The 22,917-nt window shown below is 41.4% G+C and overlaps 1 protein-coding gene across 1 annotated transcript in view; it reads right to left on the bottom strand.

Moving 5' to 3' along the window:
- MAP3K21 (mitogen-activated protein kinase kinase kinase 21) overlaps window positions 1–22,917 on the bottom strand; it is a 56,793-nt gene that overhangs the window by 21,981 nt on the left and 11,895 nt on the right. The window contains exons 2-5 of the mRNA XM_026504159.4: window positions 17,743–17,923; window positions 13,269–13,417; window positions 12,267–12,442; window positions 4,115–4,355 (exon numbers count right to left, since the gene is read on the bottom strand). Of these exons, the coding sequence (XP_026359944.3) occupies window positions 4,115–4,355; window positions 12,267–12,442; window positions 13,269–13,417; window positions 17,743–17,923 (747 nt within the window). The remainder of the gene's footprint in view (window positions 1–4,114; window positions 4,356–12,266; window positions 12,443–13,268; window positions 13,418–17,742; window positions 17,924–22,917) is intronic.

Raw genomic sequence — 22,917 nt, 5'->3', positions numbered from 1 at the left:
AGAACAGAAGGGCAGAAGGCGGGTATGTTCTTCCCATCCTCAGAACCAGAACAGAGAACCAACTCACAGCATGTGAGCCATAAACCAAGTGGGACAGATGATGGCCAGGGAACCAACAGAACATTTGCGAGGCCAAGGAGGAGCAGCAAAGATACAAAACTGTATTTCAACAATCCCCAAGCTTCAGAGTGCTTCTGATCTTCTAAAAATGTCTAATTTCTCTCTCGCTCAAAAAAAGGGCACTCTTTATGTTTTTAAACATAAAGAAAACATTCTTTATTATAAACATCCTTGTCCCTATAAAGTGGGGAAAGGTTGACCCTGTCCCAATGATTGGTTTAAGAAACTGGCTGGGGGGGGCGCCTGGGTGGCACAGCAGTTAGGCATCTGCCTTCGGCTCAGGGCGTGATCCCGGCGTTCTGGGATCGAGCCCCGCATCAGGCTCCTCCGCTATGAGCCTGCTTCTTCCTCTCCCACTCCCCCTGCTTGTGTTCCCTCTCTCGCTGGCTGTCTCTATCTCTGTCAAATAAATAAATAAAATCTTAAAAAAAAAAAAAAAGAAACTGGCTGGTGTTATTTTTCTTTGTACTTGAGAGAATAATTTTCTTGTGGCAGATTATTGTGAGGTCCACAGGCTTTTGGGTAAAACCTACCCCAGTATTTTTATGGGCAATGTTTCACAATAGTCTTAGAGGGAATAATCACTTTGGCCCTGAAAGTAGTCGTATTCGCATGTACGTACACCCACTCTCACACCGCACACACGAGGCAGATGACTGGGGCAGGCTTTTGGCGTTTCTGAAGTGCTTGAAATTGGAACGCCATCGCTCTAGAAACATACCCACTTTTCAAGGCTTCAAAACCTCTATGCCTTGTTTTATATGTTCTAAAAATACAGCTTTGGCTTAAGATAAACATAATGCAGGGCGAGTGAAAGAAAGTGGTTACAATAGAAAAATATCTACCATGATCACTTTTTCTTCCTACAAATTCCAAGACTTCACAAAATATAATTTAAAAACTCTTGTCTTAGATTATGTTGCCTCATTTTGTAAGCATCTACCCTTCTTTGGCTGGGTCCCATGGAGGACTGCCAGCGGGAAGAACTACATTTGAGTTTTCCAGCAGTAAAGCCATCACAGCTATAAATAGCCATAAGATTAAAAGTTATCCTCAGTGATTCTGAAGGCCAAAATTATGATAAGTATTCACATTTAATAACAAGGTTCTGAGAGGGGTACAGGCACAGATACTAAAAGGCAGTTTGTAGAAGTCTCAAATATGTTTCTGAGAAAATTTTTTTTTTTTTTAAAGAAATTTATTTATTTGACAGGGACAGCCAGCAGAGAGGGAACACAAGCAGGGGGAATGGGAGAGGAAGAAGCAGGCTCCCAGCGGAGGAGCCCGATGTGGGACTCGATCCCGGAACGCTGGGATCACGCCCTGAGCCGAAGGCAGACGCTTAACGACTGCGCTACCCAGGCGCCCCCTCTGAGAAAATTTTTAAGCTAGTTACACATGGGAAAATTCCTGCAAAAGGGGTTGGAATAATTTGGTACACTGAAAGGAAAGCATCGCTGCCATTCAACCTACTGCCTGTCAGATGCTTCTTCCTTAATAGTGTACCATTAAATAGTTCTAACATTTGGTAACTCAAAGAATTTACTAGAAGACAGTAACTTCTTTGAACTTAAGGCACAAATAACTGCTTTCTCTTCTATATTAAGCAAAATTCCTGAAGGAGAAAAATAAGTATTGTTACGGTTATCATTCTTCTTTTTTTTTTTTTTTTTTTTTAAGATTTTTATTTATTTATTTGACAGAGATAGAGACAGCCAGCGAGAGAGGGAACACAAGCAGGGGGAGTGGGAGAGGAAGAAGCAGGCTCATAGCAGAAGAGCCTGATGTGGGGCTCGATCCCATAACGCCGGGATCACGCCCTGAGCCGAAGGCAGACGCTTTAACCGCTGTGCCACCCAGGCGCCCCCATTCTTCTTGAATCTTTGGACATGTAACCTGCTTTGGGACACTGTGCAAGTAAATTGGGGGGGGGCATGGGGGGTGAAGAGTTGGATTCTAAAGAGAAACGGTTTCCACAGTGGTACTCGTGTGACAACAATGTAGCATCACCTTGTGGCCAGAAGAAGTAAATGCCATACTTAATTACAGCAACTGAATTTCATTCCTTCAAGATGAATTCAGATTATAGCAGATTTTGGGGGGTATGTTTTAACTGGAATCATTTATTAAGTGCCGCAAGGTAAATAAATGTGTAACTAAAATTCTTAGAGAGAGAAAAGTCCAAATAGTGCAATCCAGGAATAATATATATCTAGCAAAAATAGTCCGATGCATTCAGTCTCCTTTGAATGAATACAAGATATTGGCCAAACACGATTTGAGAAGAAAAACAGGAGTGAAAGTGACCTCAGTAATCCTGAGATATGGTCTTTAATCATTCAACCACTGAAGATTAAAGAATCATTGGAATGATTTAATTTTTTCTCTCACGTTTATTCTCTAGCAGTTTCTCATTGGCCACCCCCCTCCAAAGTTTCCCAAGGAATCAGTGAATATTAATCAGGATAACATAGTCACAACACAGAGAGAAGGCCGATATAGCTAAGAACTGGAGAAAATGCAGATGGAGTGCCTCTCTCAATTTTTCTATCATCTACACTTGAAAGCAGAAGCCTCATCATAAATAAAATAGTCTATTTTAAATTAAATGTCTGACATACAAAATAGCACAGTCCATGGTCCGCCAAGTTACACTTTGGCTACAAGGCAAACTTCAGAAGAGAACCTGAAAAAGCAACTTTTTTTCTCCCAGAGAGGCCAAAGTAAAATGAGTAAGGACCCACAGCCCATTCTCACTTCAGCAAACCAAATAATCACTAATGTATACTGTATACTGCCACATATCAGCGATTTTCTGATCAGCTGAGGGTTTCTGCAATAACCTAGACAGTCACATTATGTTGCAAGCCTTCCAGTACTTTGTAATAAGTAATTTTTTACAAGACAATTTATACATACTTTATATATATAACAAAACTGTTGATACTGTTATTTCAAATCAGTTTCCACACCATTAACAAACATCTTAGGACAACACTAGCATCCTTAAAGAGACTCTGTAATACCTATAGAGAGAAATGGAGAGATAAGGAGAACAGATAGTTAATGCACATTCCATAAAGTGCAGCCAGCTCTCCTTCTGTCGCCATTCTTCCCCAGTATTAGAAGAATCACAAAATACGGGGGCAGGAGGAGGGGTTTTTGGTTTTTCCTTAAATCAAGTATAACATGTAATGTTAAAGAATTTAATTTCACGAATTGATCGATGTTTGCTATTTTCTATTCTGTTCAGTTTCTTCTAATACATTACCATGTTTAAAACTGTCACAATGTTTTAAAATCCAGGGGGAATAAAAATGAACCAGTAAATCTAGAGAAGCTTTTAAAAATACTTGCATCTCCCATGAAAACTGACAGGCATATAATTGAAGTACTTGATATATTTTGTTGAAGGTACAAACAACGTCTCTGTTGTTCAGGATTTTTTCACCAGGACACGCAATGCTGTTCAGTGCCATCAACTAAGAAGGAATTCTGCTTTGATCTCAAAAGGAGTAGATCTATGAATCCACTTTCAGGAAAGCATGCCGAGAGAGCACTCCGCACCAAATGTGCTTTAAGGCGGGACTGATGCTTTGTGCACGTGAACATGAACCTGAGTTAGGTCATTATGTTATGACCACGAACTGAAGCAATCAAGTGAAGATATTTATTCACGTGATGTTTTAATTTTTTATTTCATTTTTTTAAAGATTTTACTTATTTATTTGAGAGAGAGAGAGAGAGAGATCACAAGCAGGGGGAGGGGTAGAGGGAGAAGCAGACTCCCAGCTAAGCAGACAGCCCCAGGCAGGACTCGATCCCACATGACCCGAGCGGAAGGCAGACACTTCACCCACGTGAGTCACCCAGGCGCCCTTCACGTAATGTCTTAAAATCTCATTCTCCCATCTCTTCCTAGTGCTAAAGAAGCAAAGCCGATTACAGAATCGACATTCAAAACTCTTACGAAACAGGAGGATGAAAATCATACCTGAAGGTAAACTGATTCGATGGCCATCTTTGAGCTTTAACCGACTTCTCCTGAACTTCCCCTTCCTCTTCTTGACATTGGGCTTCTCCTGGTTTAACTGGAATATCAAAATGTTGAGCTCCCGCTCGAGCACGTCGATCTCCCGCTCCGCGAGCTGCTGCTCCCGCCGCCTGAGCAGCGCCTCCTGGGACTTCTGCTGGAGCGCGGCTCGGGTCAGCTCCTCCTCGCGGGACCGCAGCTCCTGGGGCAGACAGCACACCCAGCGTTAAGCAAGAATCAGGCTCTCCTGCTCTTCCGCTCATCCCCTGGCCACTCCGGTCCTCCTGGGACAGCACTCTCCTGGCAGTCAGGACCGTCGGAGCGCAGATCTTTCTAGCACAGCACTGACTTAGACGACAACTAAAGCCTTGTGCGGGCTCCATCAAGCGCTCTCAGTCTTCGGGTCCCCAAAAGGCATCGCAATTTTTTCACACCTGATTTTAACATTTCTCTTTCATATCTAGCCTTCATAAATCCCCTGACACATAAAATGTACAATATAGAGCAACAAAGTACAGGTGGGAACGACCCTTTTCCAAATAAAGCCAAAAGTTAGAGCTTGACTAATTAAAGGATAATTATTCTCCTTACAAAAGACTGCAGTTCAGATTTCTTTACTTTGGAAGAACTTCTTTAGGTTACTTAAGAATTTGCTCAGAGATTGAAACATCATGGTGGAGAGGTTACAGGAAAAACAAAGCTAATCTGTTTGAAGTCAGCTGAAGGTCCATCAGAAATGAAAATGAGCATCTCTAAAACTGTAAGTCAATGGAAAATGAACTTTTCAGGACCCCATGGATGAATGCAAAGTATCATGTTATACACAGGTCTCATGTATTAGCCCATAAAAATCCCTCTGTCACGATGCTTACTGATTAAAGTCTAACTTACTCTTGGTTTTATTAACTTCATAGAAAAAGCTATGAATTGAAGAATATAGTTAATCCTTGAACAACATGGGGTTAGGAGTACTGACCCTCCCCCCCACCATGCCATCTAAAATCTATAAATAACTTTTGACTCCCCCAAAACTTAGCCACTAATAATAGCCTAATATTGCCAGGAAGTCTTTCTGATAACACAGTCGATTAACACGTATTTTGTATATGTATTAAATAGCGTATTCTTACAATAAAGAAAGCTAGAGAAAAGGAAATGTTATTAATAACAATGAAGAGAAAATACATTTACAGGACTATACTGTGTTTATTGAAAAAAGCCACGTGTAAGCGGACCCACACAGTTTGAACCCATGCTGTTCAAGGGTCAACTGTACTTTTGTTCCTATTAGGAAAGAAGTATTCAATAGCAAGATTCGATGGCCATCTTTGAGCTTTAACCGACTTCTCCTGAACTTTAGAGCAAGAGCTCTACAAAGTTTTAAAATCACATCTCCATCTTTATTTCATTTCTATAAAAGTATCTGTCCTTTTGCAGAGACATAAATATTCCTTTGAGGGCTGAACTATTTTCTCTTCTTGGTTACCCTGCTACTAAATCAAGCACTCACACAGAAATCAAGGTACTTGCAGACTTTTACTTATACTGCTCCAGAAAATTTAATCTTAGACCATCCTAATACCAAGATCTTTGTTAGAAACTGTAGATGCCTTCTCAGATGGAGCTTTGGGCTGGGAGCTCTGGGAGCTCTGAGCATCAGGCAAACATGTCATACTTTATATAAGCGGGCCCACTTTATACAGCCTACCTCAAGAATACTGATGCATGAAAGGACACTATCAAATAAAGCTCATGGGAGAAACCAGAGCTGAACCATGGGACTAAAATGTCAACTCAAGTCTACTAATCCCTTGGACTTTTTATAGATGGGTTCAAAGAATATTTGGAGGCTATTGGTAGGTACAATTACCATAGAAGAAAACACAGAAGACCCTCCTTCCACAAATAAATATAATGGTATCAAGAAGAGACTAGGGAGCTCTAAAAAACAAAACAAAAAATTATTCAGATCAAAGTAATTCTGAATTTATCATAAGTTTACCAAAGTGGGCTGAAATTCACCTTTGAAACATGCTTTAAATTTATTTTTTCTAAACAAACTTCATAAAATTGCAAAGATTTACTTAAGACCAGTTGATATTCAAGTCACTTCTGGTGATACATACCAGTAGTTGATTCTTATTTATAAGGAGATCAGTATTTTTTCATTACATTGCTCCAGACATAAATTACTATTTATTATGTGAGAAGGAAAAAAAAGGAAAAGAAAACGGTAGATATTAGAAAAAAATTCTGGAATCTGTTATTTAACTGATGGCCTTCTCCAACAAGTTTGTCCAAACTGGAGATCTTACTGTCGTGTATTTGGAGACAGAGGATACTTCCCAGTGAACTTCCAATTTCTAACTCGTTACTGTCTGCCCTTTTGTTAAGATACTGCTTTTCAATGGTGTTGGTATCAATCCAATTAGCTACTGTAAAATGAAATGGCATGAGGAACAGATTAAGGGCAGCCAATTCAATTAGGCTTTTTGTATGTGACTACTACAATAATTGAAAAAGAAACCATGTTTAATTCCAGGTCCCAGGCTAAAACGTGGATCCTCCAGCAATGACTTTATAAATTAAAAAAAAAGGGGCGCCTGGGTGGCACAGCGGTTAATCGTCTGCCTTCGGCTCAGGGCGTGATCCTGGCATTACGGGATTGAGTCCCACATCAGGCTCTTCCGCTATGAGCCTGTTTCTTCCTCTCCCACTCCCCCTGCTTGTGTTCCCTCTCTCGCTGGCTGTCTCTCTCTGTCGAATAAATAAATAAAATCTTTAAAAAAAAAAATTATTTGCCCAAGACTTCGTAAGAGGAAAAAAAAATCAAAAGAAAGCAGCCAAAGTACTTTTCCTTCTGAATGAATTTTAAAACAGTCAAAAATAAAAGAAAAAAAAAAAGGCCTGGAGTATTAGAACCCCTTTGAATACTCTGAAATTACGAAGCACACACAAAAATTCTTTTGGTTGCTGAGAATTTCTAAGCAGTAATATTTGTTTAATTGCTTGGCACGGGCCAGTCTAGTAATGGCCAATCCAGATTCCTGGCACTAGACGTTAATCATTGATGGTGACATGCCTTCTAACAGTGGCTCAAAAACAGGTGCACGCACCCCATGCACAAAGACAGACACATGAAGATAAGCGGCCAGGAATTTAGGGAGGAACCGCTGTCTGGGGAGGCTGCAGTTTCCTGAGTCACGCAGAGCGCAGCCAAGTTACTGACCATTAATTCCGAGTCTGACGCCTCCTCCCTTAAGCAATCAGTGAACAAGAAAGGGAGAGAGTGCACGCACACGGTGCTCCTGACTCTGTCAAGAAAGATGCACTTAGAAACCTTTGAGGAAAAAAAAAGCATCATATATTCTCTTTAATTTTAAGTCAAAGGCTCACAAGATACCATGAGTGCTGTATTTTCAAGGGGCACTGTACAAAAAGAATATACAAAGAAAATCAGAGACCTCACCAGGGGATAGCTCAAAAATGAATCCAAAGAATCATGAAGAAACCACTATAAACCCCAAAATGGAGAAAGAGCAGACGTGCATCTCCAAAGCACGCTTTTTGACTTTTATACCACATGTCTAGTAAGAATTCACTCACCGGATATGCTTCTGTTCTGCGGTGTCATAAATAATTATCAGCAATTTAAAATAGATAAATGAAATAGATAAAAATCATGATTATTAATAATATCACCTCTAAATTGTAAATCCTGTGATTTACGTTTCCTCAAAGTCCACTCCCATGCCCCAAAATCTTTTTTTATTTTCACTATTAAACATCTTAGAATTCCCGAGAACAATTTGAGAAAGTGTTAAAAAATGTCAGTGTTTTCTCTATCATATTAAGTCAACAAAAGGTATTCAAGTTTCCAAGTAACATATTAGTAATATCACTGAAAGTAAACCCTCATCTCAGTGCAATCCTTCAACTCAATGCAATTTAAACATTAATCCGGTCAGGTCATTTTCAAGCATGTTATCGCTCAGAAGAGCCCAGTGTCCTGACCGGCCCGAGGAATGGCTGTGGCCCACTGGCTCCAATCAAAACCACCACTTTCTTTGCCACTTGCTGAGTAAGGCACTGCACTGAGCACTCTGCGGACAGCACTCAGCAAGCCTCGCGGACCCCCAGGAGACAGCAGCCTTCCTGTGGCATTTTCTAGTGAGGAGGTAGAGGGGGGTGGGGAGCAGCCCTGGGTCAGCAAACGGTAGAGCCCCAATTCCAGCCGGCTGTCTGGCTCCAGTCTTAACCACTTTGCTAGATGGCTATAGATTCTGGCACTCGGATAAAAATGTGTATTTTAAAAAGGGAGGGGGGTCTATCAGAGTTTTTAGAATCCCATTCAGATATCCCCTTAGTCTGCTCGAATCCCTGGAGGGAAGGAAGCTGAATGCGGTCTACCGCACCGCTGTCTGCTCTAAGCGGCCGAACGTTGTTGATTCGGAGACCACGTTTTAATCCCCGAAGCTTTCACCCGAGAAGTCCTACTTCCAAACTCTGATACAACAGGAAGCATATTCCCTCCCTTCAAGTTCTTCCAGTATTCCAGGGTAGCCCCCGAAAGTACCGTCCTCTTCTGCACCCCTTCTGTTCTTCGCTCAGACCGGATGGATTCCCAGGTCCTTCTCCTGCCTTCCAGGCCACCCTCCTTGGGAGGCTCCTTAAAACCTCGTGCCAACAATCAAACCCACCATCTAAGGTTGCATTTGCCTGTTTTATATTTTCAAACTTACGAAAAACCAAAAGACCTAAGTTGGGACTGAATTACCTACACATCTACTTGAAAAAAAAATGACTTTAGGAAAAAAAATGACTTTAGCAGTTTACACATTTCTCTCTAGTCTTTACTTCAATCATTTAAAATTATGAAATATTTAAAATAGACTACAGTTAGAATAGCAAATACCCATGCACTCATCATCAATATTTAATAGATGCTAAATTTTAAACCTGATCCGTCTCAGATCTGCTGAAGTCCTATGTGTGGCCGACTGTAATCCTCTCCCTTCCCTCTGCAGATCTGCTGTGCCTTGTTGCTTTCTGTCATTCTCTTACCTGTACCTTCAGTCTTTTTGTACATTTGAATGGCATGGTTTTATAAGTTTACATAAATATATCTAATGTAACTATTCTGCAACTTGCTTTTTCCACTCAATCTTATGTTTGAGATTTATCCACGTTGAAACATGCAACTAGAATTCATTCATTGTAACTAGTCTGCAGATTTCCAAGGAATCAACATACAGTAGTTGAGACGTCTCTTCCCTGTTAATGGATCCTGAGGCTGTTCCCAGGTTTTCATTCTCACCAACCATGCTGAAGTGAACAACCAAATTTTCCCTGTGCACACACGTGGGGGTCTCTCAAGAATACAGGCAGCAGTTAAGCAGCTGAGTTGTATACCTCTTTGACGGCGTAAGATTCAGAATACATTTATAACACACACTTTTAAATTCCTTTTTAAACAGGAATAATGTGGTAACGATAATTGCTAATATCACTCACTTATTAGAATACATATCAGGAGCATATTAAGAAACTTTATGTAGGTTAATTCATCTCATATCTACCTTGTGCTGAGTACTTTGTTCAATGCTGTGGATGGAAATGACCAAGAATAAGATAGCAGAGCTGATGAACTTATTATCTAGCAGAAAAGGCAAACCAGGAACAATTAAGCAAGCGATGGTAACAAAGGACTCAGCACCAGCCCCGACAAGGGAAGTGTGGGATGCCATGACACAGTTCATCCAGGGTGTCCCGGTGAGGGAAGGGAGCTATGAAGGACTGATGGTAAAGCAGCCAGCAACTGTGAGGTGGGACCAACAGCGAGGGAGGCAGCAGTATTCTGGACAGAGAAGAGAATGGATACCAAGACCAAAGGTCAAGAGCACGGCATCAGAAGAACTGAAAGAAATTCAGTATGATTGTGACAGAGTGAGGCTAAATATGTCAGGACAAAGGAAATTAATAAGGAAAAGGGACTGGCCATTGAAAAAGGAAGCTCAGATCTGCCCCGTAGAAGGGTCACTGGAGGCAGTGGTGAGGGGAGCAAGACTGGATGCAGAGCTCCCAGGTGGGATGGCACAGTGACACAGGTGGTAAGTGAGGCCAACGGGCATGAGCGGAGGGATTCCCGCTGCCGGGCTTTGTCACATAGGAGACCACCAGAAACATCTCCCAAGACCTTGGAGACTGGGTACCAATGAGAACAGCAATCCCATTATTTAAAAAAAAAAAAAAAGCAGAATGAAAGAAGATTGGGCAGGGGGAGAGGAGTAGGTTTTGACTTCAGTGTGTGGTGGTAAAATGGTGCCAAGATACTTAGCTGGTCCCTTTTAAAAACTTGTCAGCAAGATGCCAAATCCCTAGCCTGGCCTTGTAAGGACCTCAAGATACAGACTGTCACATCCATCTTTGTATCCCAGGACTCTAACACTGCTCCCAGCCCACAGTACACAGTCAACAAAATTTGCTGCGGAAAACAAAACAATAACAAAACATAACCTTGAAACTCAGAACCAGGTCCCCATAGACATATTTTTAAATTATATGTATTTTTAAGAAAACAGTTTGCACCCTGGGAATACCTACGACATGCCTCATATGCATTCCCAGTTCAGCAAGACAACAGTAGATGTCAGCTACCCAAGAACAGAATGTGGGCACACGGTGTCTTGGTATCGTGCACAGTATTGTATCTACTAGCTCAAGTCACGCTTATGCACACATGTCCACACCACAGCTGTTATTCCCTCTTTTGCCCTGACCTTTGCTCTTGGGTTGACTGAAGGCCTTAGTATGATGGCCAATGGAAAAGTCTAGAGATGTAACACAGAGCCACACCACACAAGGCCAAGTAACTTTAACACGGGGGAATGATTCTCCGCCATGTTTCCATGTCGTAAATTGGAATCGGCAAGTGGACTCTTTATACAGGCAAATCATTACTGCCCTCGTCAAAAGAATTCTACAATTTTAGGAGCACAAATGTCTGAGGCATAAAAATTCCTTCCTGGACAATTACATGGCTTCATAAAGGTTATCAAAAGCCTGCAATGTTGGACTTTGTCCAGACATTTATTGCACATACAACAGAATTTAACCTATTGAACAATTACACACTTGATGAGCAGAATAAACCTTGATTCCTCAAAATGCCTAAGTGCTACAAAAGTATCTTTAAAAATAAGTACTGCCGCGGTCGCACAGAGCCATGCCGTAGCGGTGGGGTCCTTCGGGGCTGTGAGGTCAGTCTGTCACCAAGGGAGACCATGCGAACTGAACTCACTTCCCAACTAGTCTGCCTTCCAACCCCGTGTGCCTTCACTTCTCCCATTTCACTCTGCATGTGGTGGCATAAATACGGCCCTGGCACATCTAACATACATGTTTATTTCGTGCCTCTTCCTAAAATACACAACCCATCCAGAGCTTTACTCATATTAAAAAGTTCAAAAATTACACACTTTCCCAGTTTCTCTGACAAAGCAATTGGAGATAAATGATGGGTGTGTGTGTGTATGTGTGTGTGTGGGGGGGGGAGGCAGAGTCTAGCATAAAAAAGGTTCTAAAAGACATAACCAAAAACTGTAAAAAGACACCTTTGAGACAAACTGCGACATCTGAATACAGAATATTATATGATATCAAGGGATTGCTATTACTTTTTTAAGTAATAAGTTATTTCTAAAATTCTTACCAGTTAGAGATGCATATCGAAGACTTAAGGGTAAAAATGACATGAGTCGAGGATTTAATTTAAGGTACTCCATTTTTAAAAAAGGATGATAATGGGAAAAAGATGAACAAAATGACAAAATATTGACAATTACTGAAGTTGGTTAATTTATACAAAAGGTTTATATGCTATTCTCATTCAAAAAAAAATTTGTTTCACTTTTGAAAATTCCCCTAATAAAAGGTTGCTTCTTTTCTAATTACACATTTTGAGTAGAGTTTCGTTTTGTTTTAATTGGAAGGTAAGAATCATAAAGATTCATGCCTGAAAGCCTTTTATAATAATGCTAATAGTGTTCTTGACTCACGTTTCCATAGTCTTCGTGAATGTGGATACACCACGCAATTAATACAGATCTCTCACCTTTTCCTTTGTTCTCAGTTCATTGAACATTTGTTGAATTTCTAGCTTCCAGTCATCTTGCATGGAATGAAAAGATTCTTGAAGCATTTCGGTCATAACCGCCCCTTCAAGAGCTGTCAGTTGTTCAAGAATTAAGGCAAATGAAGGACGAATGTGAGGGTCTTGTCGCCAGCATTCTAAAATCAGCAAGAACCACGTTAATTCCGTTTCTCAGCATAATTCAGATTATCAGCCCGTGCTGATGGTGTCTGCTGAAGATTTTAAAAATAAACCAACAATGGTTTTGGAAATTGTATTGTACACAGTGACCAGGTCAGTGGCATGCATCATATTTACTATTAGGTTAGGCTCCTGTTGTTTATCTTCCATGACATTACTATGTGGGTGCGTGAGGTCCATGCCTTCCCACGAACTCTGTTTCAGGAGCCTAAGCTGCCCTGTGATCTACAGACAGAGAGTTCCAGAACGCGACCCAAGAAAACCAAAGTTTCTAAAAGGTTACAATGACAAGAGAGGTTCTAAGAAATGGCCTAGTAATGAAGGAAGGTAACTAGCTGCTTGCAAAAGGAGTCAGTTACTTCTTAAAAGACAAGCATCAAATAGATAAGGTCATGGCAAAACCGTGCCGGTTAAGATCGTAGAACATTTTTGATCATGAGGTAGAATTTAAAATAGCAGAATGAAGCCAACTATGTTCTGTCTTTGAGCGCTACTGGTGTACTTGGTGGCATAAAATGACCAGCTGGTTGAATTTTGTACCTGAACGAGTCACTGGTAAAACTAGACTGGTTTTTAAAAAGTTACTTAATCCGTCAATACTTTACCTGACATCTTAGATTGAAGACAAGGTTTCTAATTCATAAAATAGTATAGGTGCTTACAAGCATTTGACAATTAGGATCACAGAAACTACTCTTTTGGTTAAAAAATCTTCAGACGTTCTCCTGAGCGAATCCCCTTGCCTCCACAGACACATAGAAACGGAGGGTCGTGCACAAATACCTTTCATGAGCTTGGCAAACGGCTCAGGGCAGGTGGATGGAATGGGCAAAGTGAGCTTATTGACCGCCACCCCGTAAGCCACGGCGAGCCCATCGATGCCACGGTAGGGGACTTCTCCCGTGAGCAGCTCCCACAGCAGAACTCCATAGCTGCAAAGCAAAACTGCCATAAAGTTACACGGGTTAAATGTCTTTTCCTTACCACACAAGTGGTGGGATAAATGCATCAGAGCCCCCATCCAGCTCTGATTAAGAATCTTCTCTTCCAACAAAACCCTTACGTGGCACTTATCCCAAGGTGGGAGGTGGGTTCTTCCAGCGAACTTCCCAAACACACGTAAGTGCACGCCTTCCCAGACATCAGTTATGCATTCGTGACAGGAATTCAAACTATCTAAGGAATAGGAAAGTGCAGGAGCAGTACTAAACTGAATTAAACCAGGTCCAGAACCAGGTCACCCTTTAATGTAGTGGTTTTGATGTTTCTCCTTCTATCTCATTTTTCTACACTGGAATAAAGCCTCCTGAGGACTGTCAGGACACTAAAGATTCTAGTCCCACAGAAATCCCATCGTCTACACCACAGGACTGAGATCAAACTATGCTGACTATTTTAAAATGGTTTTTTTGAAGTTGTTTATCTTTCTTCCTCTCCCTGCATATTTTAAGAGATGTATTACTAATGCTTCTACCATATTACTTCATAGTTATGGACAAAAAAATCAGCATGGGCCTGCTGATGGGACAAAACACCTCTTCGTCGTAACTCTGTACCCATTCGTACCTTAGTTTCCCTTTATCTTCTTCAAGACATAAAGTACAAATTATCTTTTGTTAATACATAAAATACCACTCACTCCAGACACCCCATTTGATTTTAAGTGGAAACACACAGGCATATAAGCAAGTCATATATTTTTTTTTTAAATTCTACTAACATAACTAGTACAGTCCTGTTTACTTTTCTAACTTTTGAAAACATCATTATCTTTAAGTTTTAAAAAAGTCAGAAATTTACAGTGGTAACTTAATTTTCATTTCTTATAGTTTGTTGCTTATACAGAACATTAAAGCATCGTTTTAAAGATAGAAGACAGAAGGTAGTAAGATACACACACCTAAAAGAAAGGCAAAACAGCTCAGAATAACGCCAAAGAAAGCATTTAAATTTGGCTACGGAATTGATGTCTGAGTCTCATTTGATTATCTTCTGACCTAAGGAGATGTGGGGACCTGAAGCATCACAACTGTAATAGAACAAAGGGTCTCTGAACACCAGGTCTGCAAAGAGCTGGAAACTCTCCAGACTCTGGCTTCGGGTCATTCCAGATACAATAACCTCTCATTTGAAGACCTCTCCGTTACTGCCGACTGTATCCAGACCATCTACTGGAAACGTTCGGAATGAGAATGTACAAACGACACAATGTGCCCAAGCAACGGGGCCTCGGGGACCTCCAGCTGAGGTTCTACCAGCTCTAGGTGAAGGAGTTCGAGTCCGAGAACCCTGAGTCCAGGGCTCCTCCCCGAGCAGGTGGAGTACCAGGGCACCAGTGAAAGACGACTGCATCTGCAAGCTCAAGTCTCGAGTTTGGGAGTATCACTGCTTACGAGCTACGTCTCCACTCACAAAGCCCTGAAGAGCTGATCGTGAGTTAACTGACCTATAAAATAATAGTGATGTCGGCTCTACCATCTCACAGCACTGTTTCACATAGAAAAAAAAGGGGAATATATAGTACAGTGCTTTTAAATTACATAATGCTGTAACTACTAGCAATCAACCTGTTCAGTTTCTTATCTGCATTATGGTGCCTTAGCAGAGACACTTTAACCGCAAGAATAAGTAAATTTAACTCATAGATCAAGCAACAAAAATCACCTCAGAGCAGGGGACAAAAGTATCCCGGAGATAACTGAAAACTGTCTAAATTCAAAACTACTTCCTTGCTATTCTCATTAGCACGTAACAAAACTAAAATAAACAATAGCAACAACCTAACTTTGCTTCTTGGGAGTTTCAGTGAATGAATAATTCAAGACAGGTCATTTTTCTAGAGAGGAGAGGGCTTATGTTAAAAATCCATGTGGAAAAAAGAAAACATCAATGTGGAAAAAATAGAACTATTTCGATGGGACTATTTATAGAATGTAATGCATTTTCTTTTGTTCTCTGAACCTGGGTAGGATACAATATAAATAAAGCTGTCTCCTGAGAACTCAGGTAGCCTGATAAGCAAGGGCTGTGGTCACGGATCCTGGATCGCAGGCCTGGGATAGGAGTATACCTACTTATTAGCTTTATAATCCTGAGGAGATGTCCTAACGTCCCAGTGCCTTGGTTACCTACTCTGTGGAAGTGCAGTAATCTCAGGAGATACTGTAAAACTTCAATGACAGTGTCTAAGTTGCTTTGCGCTGTAATAACCAGTTAGGAGGAAGAAAGGCAAGAGATGATCAGTGAACACGCCAGTTAACGCGCTAGTCCGTGTGCTAGTCTACCAGTCCACCGCACAGAGTAACCTCTCTTGAATGACATCATTTTTATATGAATGTTATAAAAGGAGATTCTAAATCAAAGAAATGTGCAATTCGGAAAGGGGGCCTTCCCACCCTTCCGCATCCTGACATCCGAGGGCTCGAGTATGCTTTACCAGGTAAACGCATTCTCCAGGTGTGTGGGAATGCTTGGCTCCACAACTCGTGGCTCTAGAGGTCAGGAGTTTCTACTACAGAATTTCATCCTTTTTTTTCTTCCTATCGCCTACTTTGTTTTTAGCTGCCAACTTTTACTAACTTAGCAACCCTCTCCCGTCTTTTAACTAGCTGCTTTTACTGAAAATCAGACAATCGAACTTATGAAACAGCTAGGAATAAACAGATTTGGAAACAATCAAGGAAACTAAAGGCAGCCTATAGAATGGGAGGAGATATGTAACATAGCTGATAGAGGGTTAGTATTCAGGGGTTCCTGGGTGGCTCAGTCGTTAAGCGACTGCCTTCGGCTCAGGGCGTGATCCCGGCGTTCTGGGTTCGAGCCCCACATCAGGCTCCTCCGCTGGGACCCTGCTTCTTCCTCTCCCACTCCCCCTGCTTATGTTTCCTCTCTCGCTGGCTGTCTCTATCTCTGTCAAATAAATAAATGAAATCTTTAAAAAGAAAAAAAGGGTTAGTATTCAAAACTATAAAGAACTTATCAAACTTAACATCCCAAAAAACAAATAATCCAGTTAAGAAATGGGCAGAAGAGATGAACAGTCATTTTTCCAAAGAAGACACCCAGACGGTCAACAGACACATGAAAAGATGCCCAACATCACTCATCATCAGGGAAATACAAATCAAAATCACAATGAGATATCACCTCACACCTGTCAGAATGGATAAAATTAATAACACAGGGAACAATAGGAGTTGGCGAGGATGTGGAGAAAAGGGAACCCTCTTGCACTGTGGGTGGGAATGCAAGCTGGTATAGCCATACTGGAGAACAGTATGGAGGTTCCTCAAAAAGTTAAAAATAGAACTACCCTACAACCCAACAATACCTACTGCTTTATCCAAAGGATACAAAAATATAGATTCAAAGGGGTACATGTACCCCAATGTTTGTAACAGCATTATCAACAAAGCCAAACTGTTGGAAAGAGCCCAAGTGCCCATCAACTGACGAATGGATAAAGAAGATGTGGTATATGTATACAATGAAATGTTACTCAGCCAATGAAATCGTGCCATTTGCAATGAGGTGGATGGAGCTAGAGTGTACTATGCTAAGCGAAATAAGTCAGAGAAAGAAAAATACCATATGATTTTAGTTATATGTGGAATTTAGGAAACAAAGCAGATGAACATATGGGAAGGGGGAAGAAAAAGAGAGGGAGAGGGAAGCAAACCATAAGAGACCCTTTTTTAAAAAGATTTTATTTATTTATTTGACAGAGAGAGAGAGAAAGAGCACAAGCTGGTGAGGGAGAGGCAGAGGGAGAGGGAAGAGCAGGCTCCTTGCTGAGCAGGAAGCCGGACGCGAGGCTCGATCCTAGAACCCTGGGACCATGACCTGAGCTGAGGGAAGCTGTTGAACTGACTGAGCCACCCAGGAGCTATAAGAGACTCTTAAGGCTAGAGAACAAACTGGGGTTTGATGGATGTGGTTGGGGGAGGAGCGAGATGGGTGATGGGCCTTAAGGGGGACACTTGTGACGAGCACTGGGTGTTATATGTAAGTGGTGAATCATTAAACTCTACTCCGGAAAGCAAAATAAACAAATCGATAAATAAATAATATTTATTGATATATAATCACCAAAAAAACACCAAAAACAGATTTTGAGAGAAGAGCTCTCCAGTGAGTGTAGAGAAGAAAGGCCTGTATTCTATTAGGCTCGGATATTGAAAACTCTGGGACTCATTTAAAGGGAGCGCAGCAACCAGTTTCTGCAGCCGTCTGCAAAAGCAAGAAGCGTGGTGCTTACCTCCAGATGTCACTTCCCTTAGAAAACAGGGAAGACTTGATGACTTCTGGCGCCATCCACGCGTAGGTGCCCGCCGCGCTCATTTTGGTAGTCCTGTGCCATTCTCTCGCCAGCCCAAAATCCGTGATCTTCAACGTTTTATTGCAGAAGTCATCGTGCTCTATCTTCTCAAGCAGCAAAACTAAAAAAAAAAAATTTTAAAAAATCAAAGGTGCGCTATTTTCATATCGTTATAATTTTCTAGTCACACTGTTTCCTTGGTATTTAAGACACAACCTTCACCTCCGTCAGCAGAGTGAATGAGAATGGGCTTGTATTGTACCATCTTGCCTTACTCATGTCACCGATATCATAACCTTTACTGCATCACCGGTGCCTGCAGTTACAAGGTTTTTGTTTTTTTTAATCCATAGGCACAATGTGGCTTAGCCCTCTTTATGAATGCTTCTCTTTATGAGAAAGTCAATGGTTTCTAGGGGCAAGAAACATTTACTGAGGTATCACGGGTAGGGTCAGAAGTCTGTGAGTCCCTGTTAAGAATATATTGTTTTCGTCCTAGAAGTTGGGTCCTGATCTAAATGCGGAGCCTTTTCTACTGAATGTATTCAAGAGTATCGCAAGCAGATGACATGTCACCATAAATAATTATTATCAAACAGTATCTTATAGTAAACTTGCAAAATGCTTATAGATTTTTAACTCATAAAGGCATTTTATGAGATATGATTGCTTTACTAAAGCTCAAAATATAGCACGAAGGAGAAACTTTAGAGAAACATCATCTGGATGCTAGTTTTCCTAGCCCCCCAGCCTCCTGACAAAATACAGAACACTCCAGAGCCACTTCCAGGAGCAGAACTCCCGCCAGAGTCAGCACCTGAGCTCTCACATCAACAGGAGCTAAAATAAACACGCTTCTCCATGTCTCCCCACCTGCACCCGCACATCCTGCCCTTCCCAGCACCTGGGGCTCTTCTCTCCTCCACCTGGTTGATCTTCCTCTATAACCATGCGGAAAGTTCCCTAGGTTTTCCATGTGGCTGTAATGCAGCCCCCTGACCAGATTCCTCCCTCCCATTTGCTACCAAGCGAAGGCTTTAAACCTACTGGTTTTGCTAACTTCTCTCACTCCTTCTTTAAAATCCTGCATTCCCACTCGCAGCTCCACGGTTCCAGTACAACCCAACCCCCGCTTGTCCACTTCCCCTGCCACGACTTCGCTTCCAGCCTCACCGCCACACGCAGGCACGACGCTCGTCCTAACCGGACAGGATAATGCACCTAACCAGCAGATTCGATGTCCTAAAATGTCAGAGCTTTCCTTAATTTTTAAACCTTCCACACACCAACTACCAATATACACAACACCATGGCTGGGTCTCAAAACCGTCATGCAGATGCAAGAAGCCAGACGTCAAGCTTCCAGGCGATGATTCCACACGTATTCTGGATGGGGACAGACATCAGATCAGGGCTTGCCAGAGGCTTCCCGGCAAAGCTACCCAAGGGAACTTTCTGGAGTGATGCAAATTCTCTACCTTGGTGGTGGTTACAGGATTATATAAATATATTTGTCAAAACTCATCAAACTGAACGCCCGGAGAGGGTGAGTTTTACTGTATGTAAGTTATATGGTAATAAACCTGCATTAAAAACACACGAACTTCCATGGTTCCGCGAAACTCGGAGATGACGTCAGCACTCCCACACTGCAGCCACCACGGCCTCTACACCTGCACAGGTAGGAACCTACCTTTCAACCTTGTGTTTCCTCCACTTCAGCTCCTCATCCAGCCCAAATAGTGTCCTCTTGGTGAAACCTTCCCAAGACCCCTAACGGAGGAAATGCTTCCGCCTCCACACGCACGTGAACCTCGTCTCTATTGCAGCACTTACAAAGCATAAGGTACAATCAGCACTTGTTTTCACCTCGGACTTCTCCACCAGACTAGTAGCTCTGAGACAGTGAGTGAATGAGTTAGAGAGAGAGAGAAAGTTGGTAGGGAAAGAGGAGGGCGAGGGGGACAAACACATTCAATCGACATTCATAGTCCCTATCTGTGTCTCGTCTTATTCACAGCAGGTGCTGAATGCCTTCAAATGCACACGACAGGCACATTCTTCTACTTGCCCTTTGCTCACACCTGTCCCACCTAATAGTAATGACAACAAATTAATAAGACAGTCGCTAACAAGCGTGGAGTTTTCCTATATGCCTTGCACACATCCATTATTTCATTCAATTGTCACAAAAATCCCAAGGGATAGGCCTTCATTATCTGAGGACAATGAGTGCTGAAAAAAATAAAGCAACAGAACGAATCCACTTAAACAGTAATTTCAGAGTAAATAGGGTATATGGGGGATTATTATTCAGGTTTTCCCTTGAAAAATAAAATGAAAGTAAGTCTATTTCATCCTTTGGTTTTTTAAATAAGGATGTTTGTGCCACTGTCGTAACCATGTGCTAATTCTTAGAAGGATAAAAACAAAACATGTGTGGGAGGTCTTTTAGAATAAATTACCCAAACACAATTGGAGAATAGCACAAGACACTCTTCTTTTTTGATTTTTGGAACATGACCATAAAGAGGAGCGTTTTCCCAAATGTTAGTTATAAGAATAATGAACATTTACCAAGTATGTTCTATTTGTCAAATGCATTTACGGCTATTTTAATCATAAAATCCACACCGCAATACAATAGGTGTTTACTATTTACTATCTGTACTTTATAGATAAGGAAGCTGAGACACAGGTGTTGCGTAAGCTGTCCCTGGTCACATGGCTAAGGAGCAGCGAGGCTCCAGAGGTCTGACCCCAGGAACATACCCTCCTAACCACTGTCAACATTGCTCAGAGGATAGCTTTTATCAGTTTTTCAGGAGAGCTTTCTTTATCCTTTGGAAATCTCTCTCCAATCAGGTGCCCGTTCTCTTCTTTCTGATTTCCTCTCACTGGAGAATTACCACCTGATCTCAGTGGAGGCAGTATGGCGCAGTGAGGAAGGACGTGCACCGCCGGGCCACACTGCTTGGTTCGGATTCCCTGCTTCTGTTTCTTTGCCTGTCATGGGAATTGTGACAGTTCTTACATCATAAGGCTGTACTGTGCGAGAGATGAATACATATCAGGTGCTTAGAACAGTGTCTGAAAGAGCATTTTGTGAGGATTACACACACATACACACGCACACGCACACACACACGCACACACACCCTTATCAATAGGTTTGAAAGTGTTTTTAGTAAGTCTTTCAAAATCACTTTCATGGGCTTCAGGGAATCCTCTATCTTTTCCAAGGCTTGAAATTTCACTTTGCAGTGGATTCGTATTGTGTTTGCATCATACCGTCAAATGTTTATAATATTAAACAGGGACAAAAGTCAAAGCATTACTGCAACTGGCCAGAGTCAACACTAGATTTAAACATGAAGAGGTGTTTGAGTGGGGACTCGCATAAGTTGCCAATACCAATGCTGTAACAATTCTTTCCCCATTGACCTTTAACTATGAGACTTAGAGAGCAAGAACCCCCTATTCTATCTTTACATCCATTACACAGGTGACGGATCTGTTTTAAGGTGGTTTATATGCCTGCTCATGGTTACACAGTTGGTAAGTAGTAAGGCCCAATTCTATCATTTTTCCTGCTTGTAATCTCAACGCTATACTATAAAGTGAAGGATGGAGGGGCTGGGAGTGGGGAGACTCACTTCTCTTTGGAATAGCCTCTTATTCTTTCTGTCCATCTACACTGTAGCTATTATCAAGGCCCAGCTTCCTTAGGAAAACCTTCCAGAGCATTCTACAAAATAAGGACTATTTCATCTTTCCAATCATTCACTGCCCACATATTATGTTGTTTTGTCCGTTATCTTTGTACCCAAGGTTTATTGCCCTAAATTATATACAAAGCTACTTAATCCTAGGAACTAAATTTTACAGATTTTCCCCTGTATCCCCCAATATCACCTAACAAAGTACCCTCTTCATCGATTCCTCAATGGAATAGTTGATATTAGTGATAATTATCACCAGTTCTAATACTAAGAATACTGGCAACCATTTACTGATCCTTTACTACGTATAGCTGTTTTCACACATTTAATATCTCATTTCATCGTCACACCATTATATGAAGTGGGAATCCTAATCTCCAGTCTACAGTCTAGAAATGTTATCCAAAAGCATGTGGTTACAGTTTAGAGCCAGATTTCAGATCCCATCTGCAGATGCATTCTCAGTCTCCTGCAAAACTGATAAAGCTACTGGTTGTAAGAAGGGGGCAAAACAACCAGATATTTCTTTTTGTAGATTGCTTACGAGATTAATTTTTGAACTTCCTTCCTTCCACATCAGCTTAGGGTATATTTATCTCTCAGTCCTTACTCCTCATGAATATCAAGAAAAACAAATATCTACTCCCTTACAACCCGAAATACTTAAACCACAGAAACAAACAAAAAAATTAATCAGCTTCTTCATCAGATTATATTTTTCCACTTATAATACTACTAATTTCACTTTTAAGCAACGGTTATTTTTACCACCAAAAAGAACCCCAAATTAATGATCAAAATGGCCAGTAGTTCTATCAAAGTTTGTTTTCCAAGACATTTTCACGTGTGTCTTCACTCCTACAAACATCCACACAGGAAGGCATGAAGAAGCACTGATTAAAACAGGCCTAAAAATGACTGTCCCCCCCAGGCCCCAGGAAGGCCTGGCAGCCCTTGAGAAGCAAAGGCCGAGAACGCCTGAAAATAAGTGAAAACAGAAATAAAAGTGAGAACTAACAACGAAATATTTAAAATTGATCGTTTTCTAAATAAATGGCAGGGCACAATGTGCTATGAGCAGCCTTTGTACTGACGGTTTCAGAGCGTCCCCCCCTCCACCGCCGTCCAAATTTCCACAGGAGCTAAGTGCCTCCACACTTTGCACAGAAAACAAGTTAAAATAACATTGTGAATGCCAAACGTTTAGAGTTCCATGAAAGGCCCATTGTTTTGGATTCTATTTCAGAGGTGTTGAGCAGAATTCCTGAAATTCCTTATCTTTTGGGCAAAGTGACCGAAACCAAAAATAGCCAGCGTCCCGACAGGTAGATTTGGGCACCTGGCCAGGTTTCAGCCTGAGGACTCCAGGTCGGCAGCCAACTTCAACTTCCTG

This window comes from Ursus arctos, unplaced genomic scaffold, assembly GCF_023065955.2.
Source record: "Ursus arctos isolate Adak ecotype North America unplaced genomic scaffold, UrsArc2.0 scaffold_7, whole genome shotgun sequence".
Lineage (NCBI taxonomy): Eukaryota > Metazoa > Chordata > Mammalia > Carnivora > Ursidae > Ursus > Ursus arctos.
Note: the sequence above shows the minus strand (reverse complement) of the source record. Positions and strands in the feature narration are given on the sequence as shown.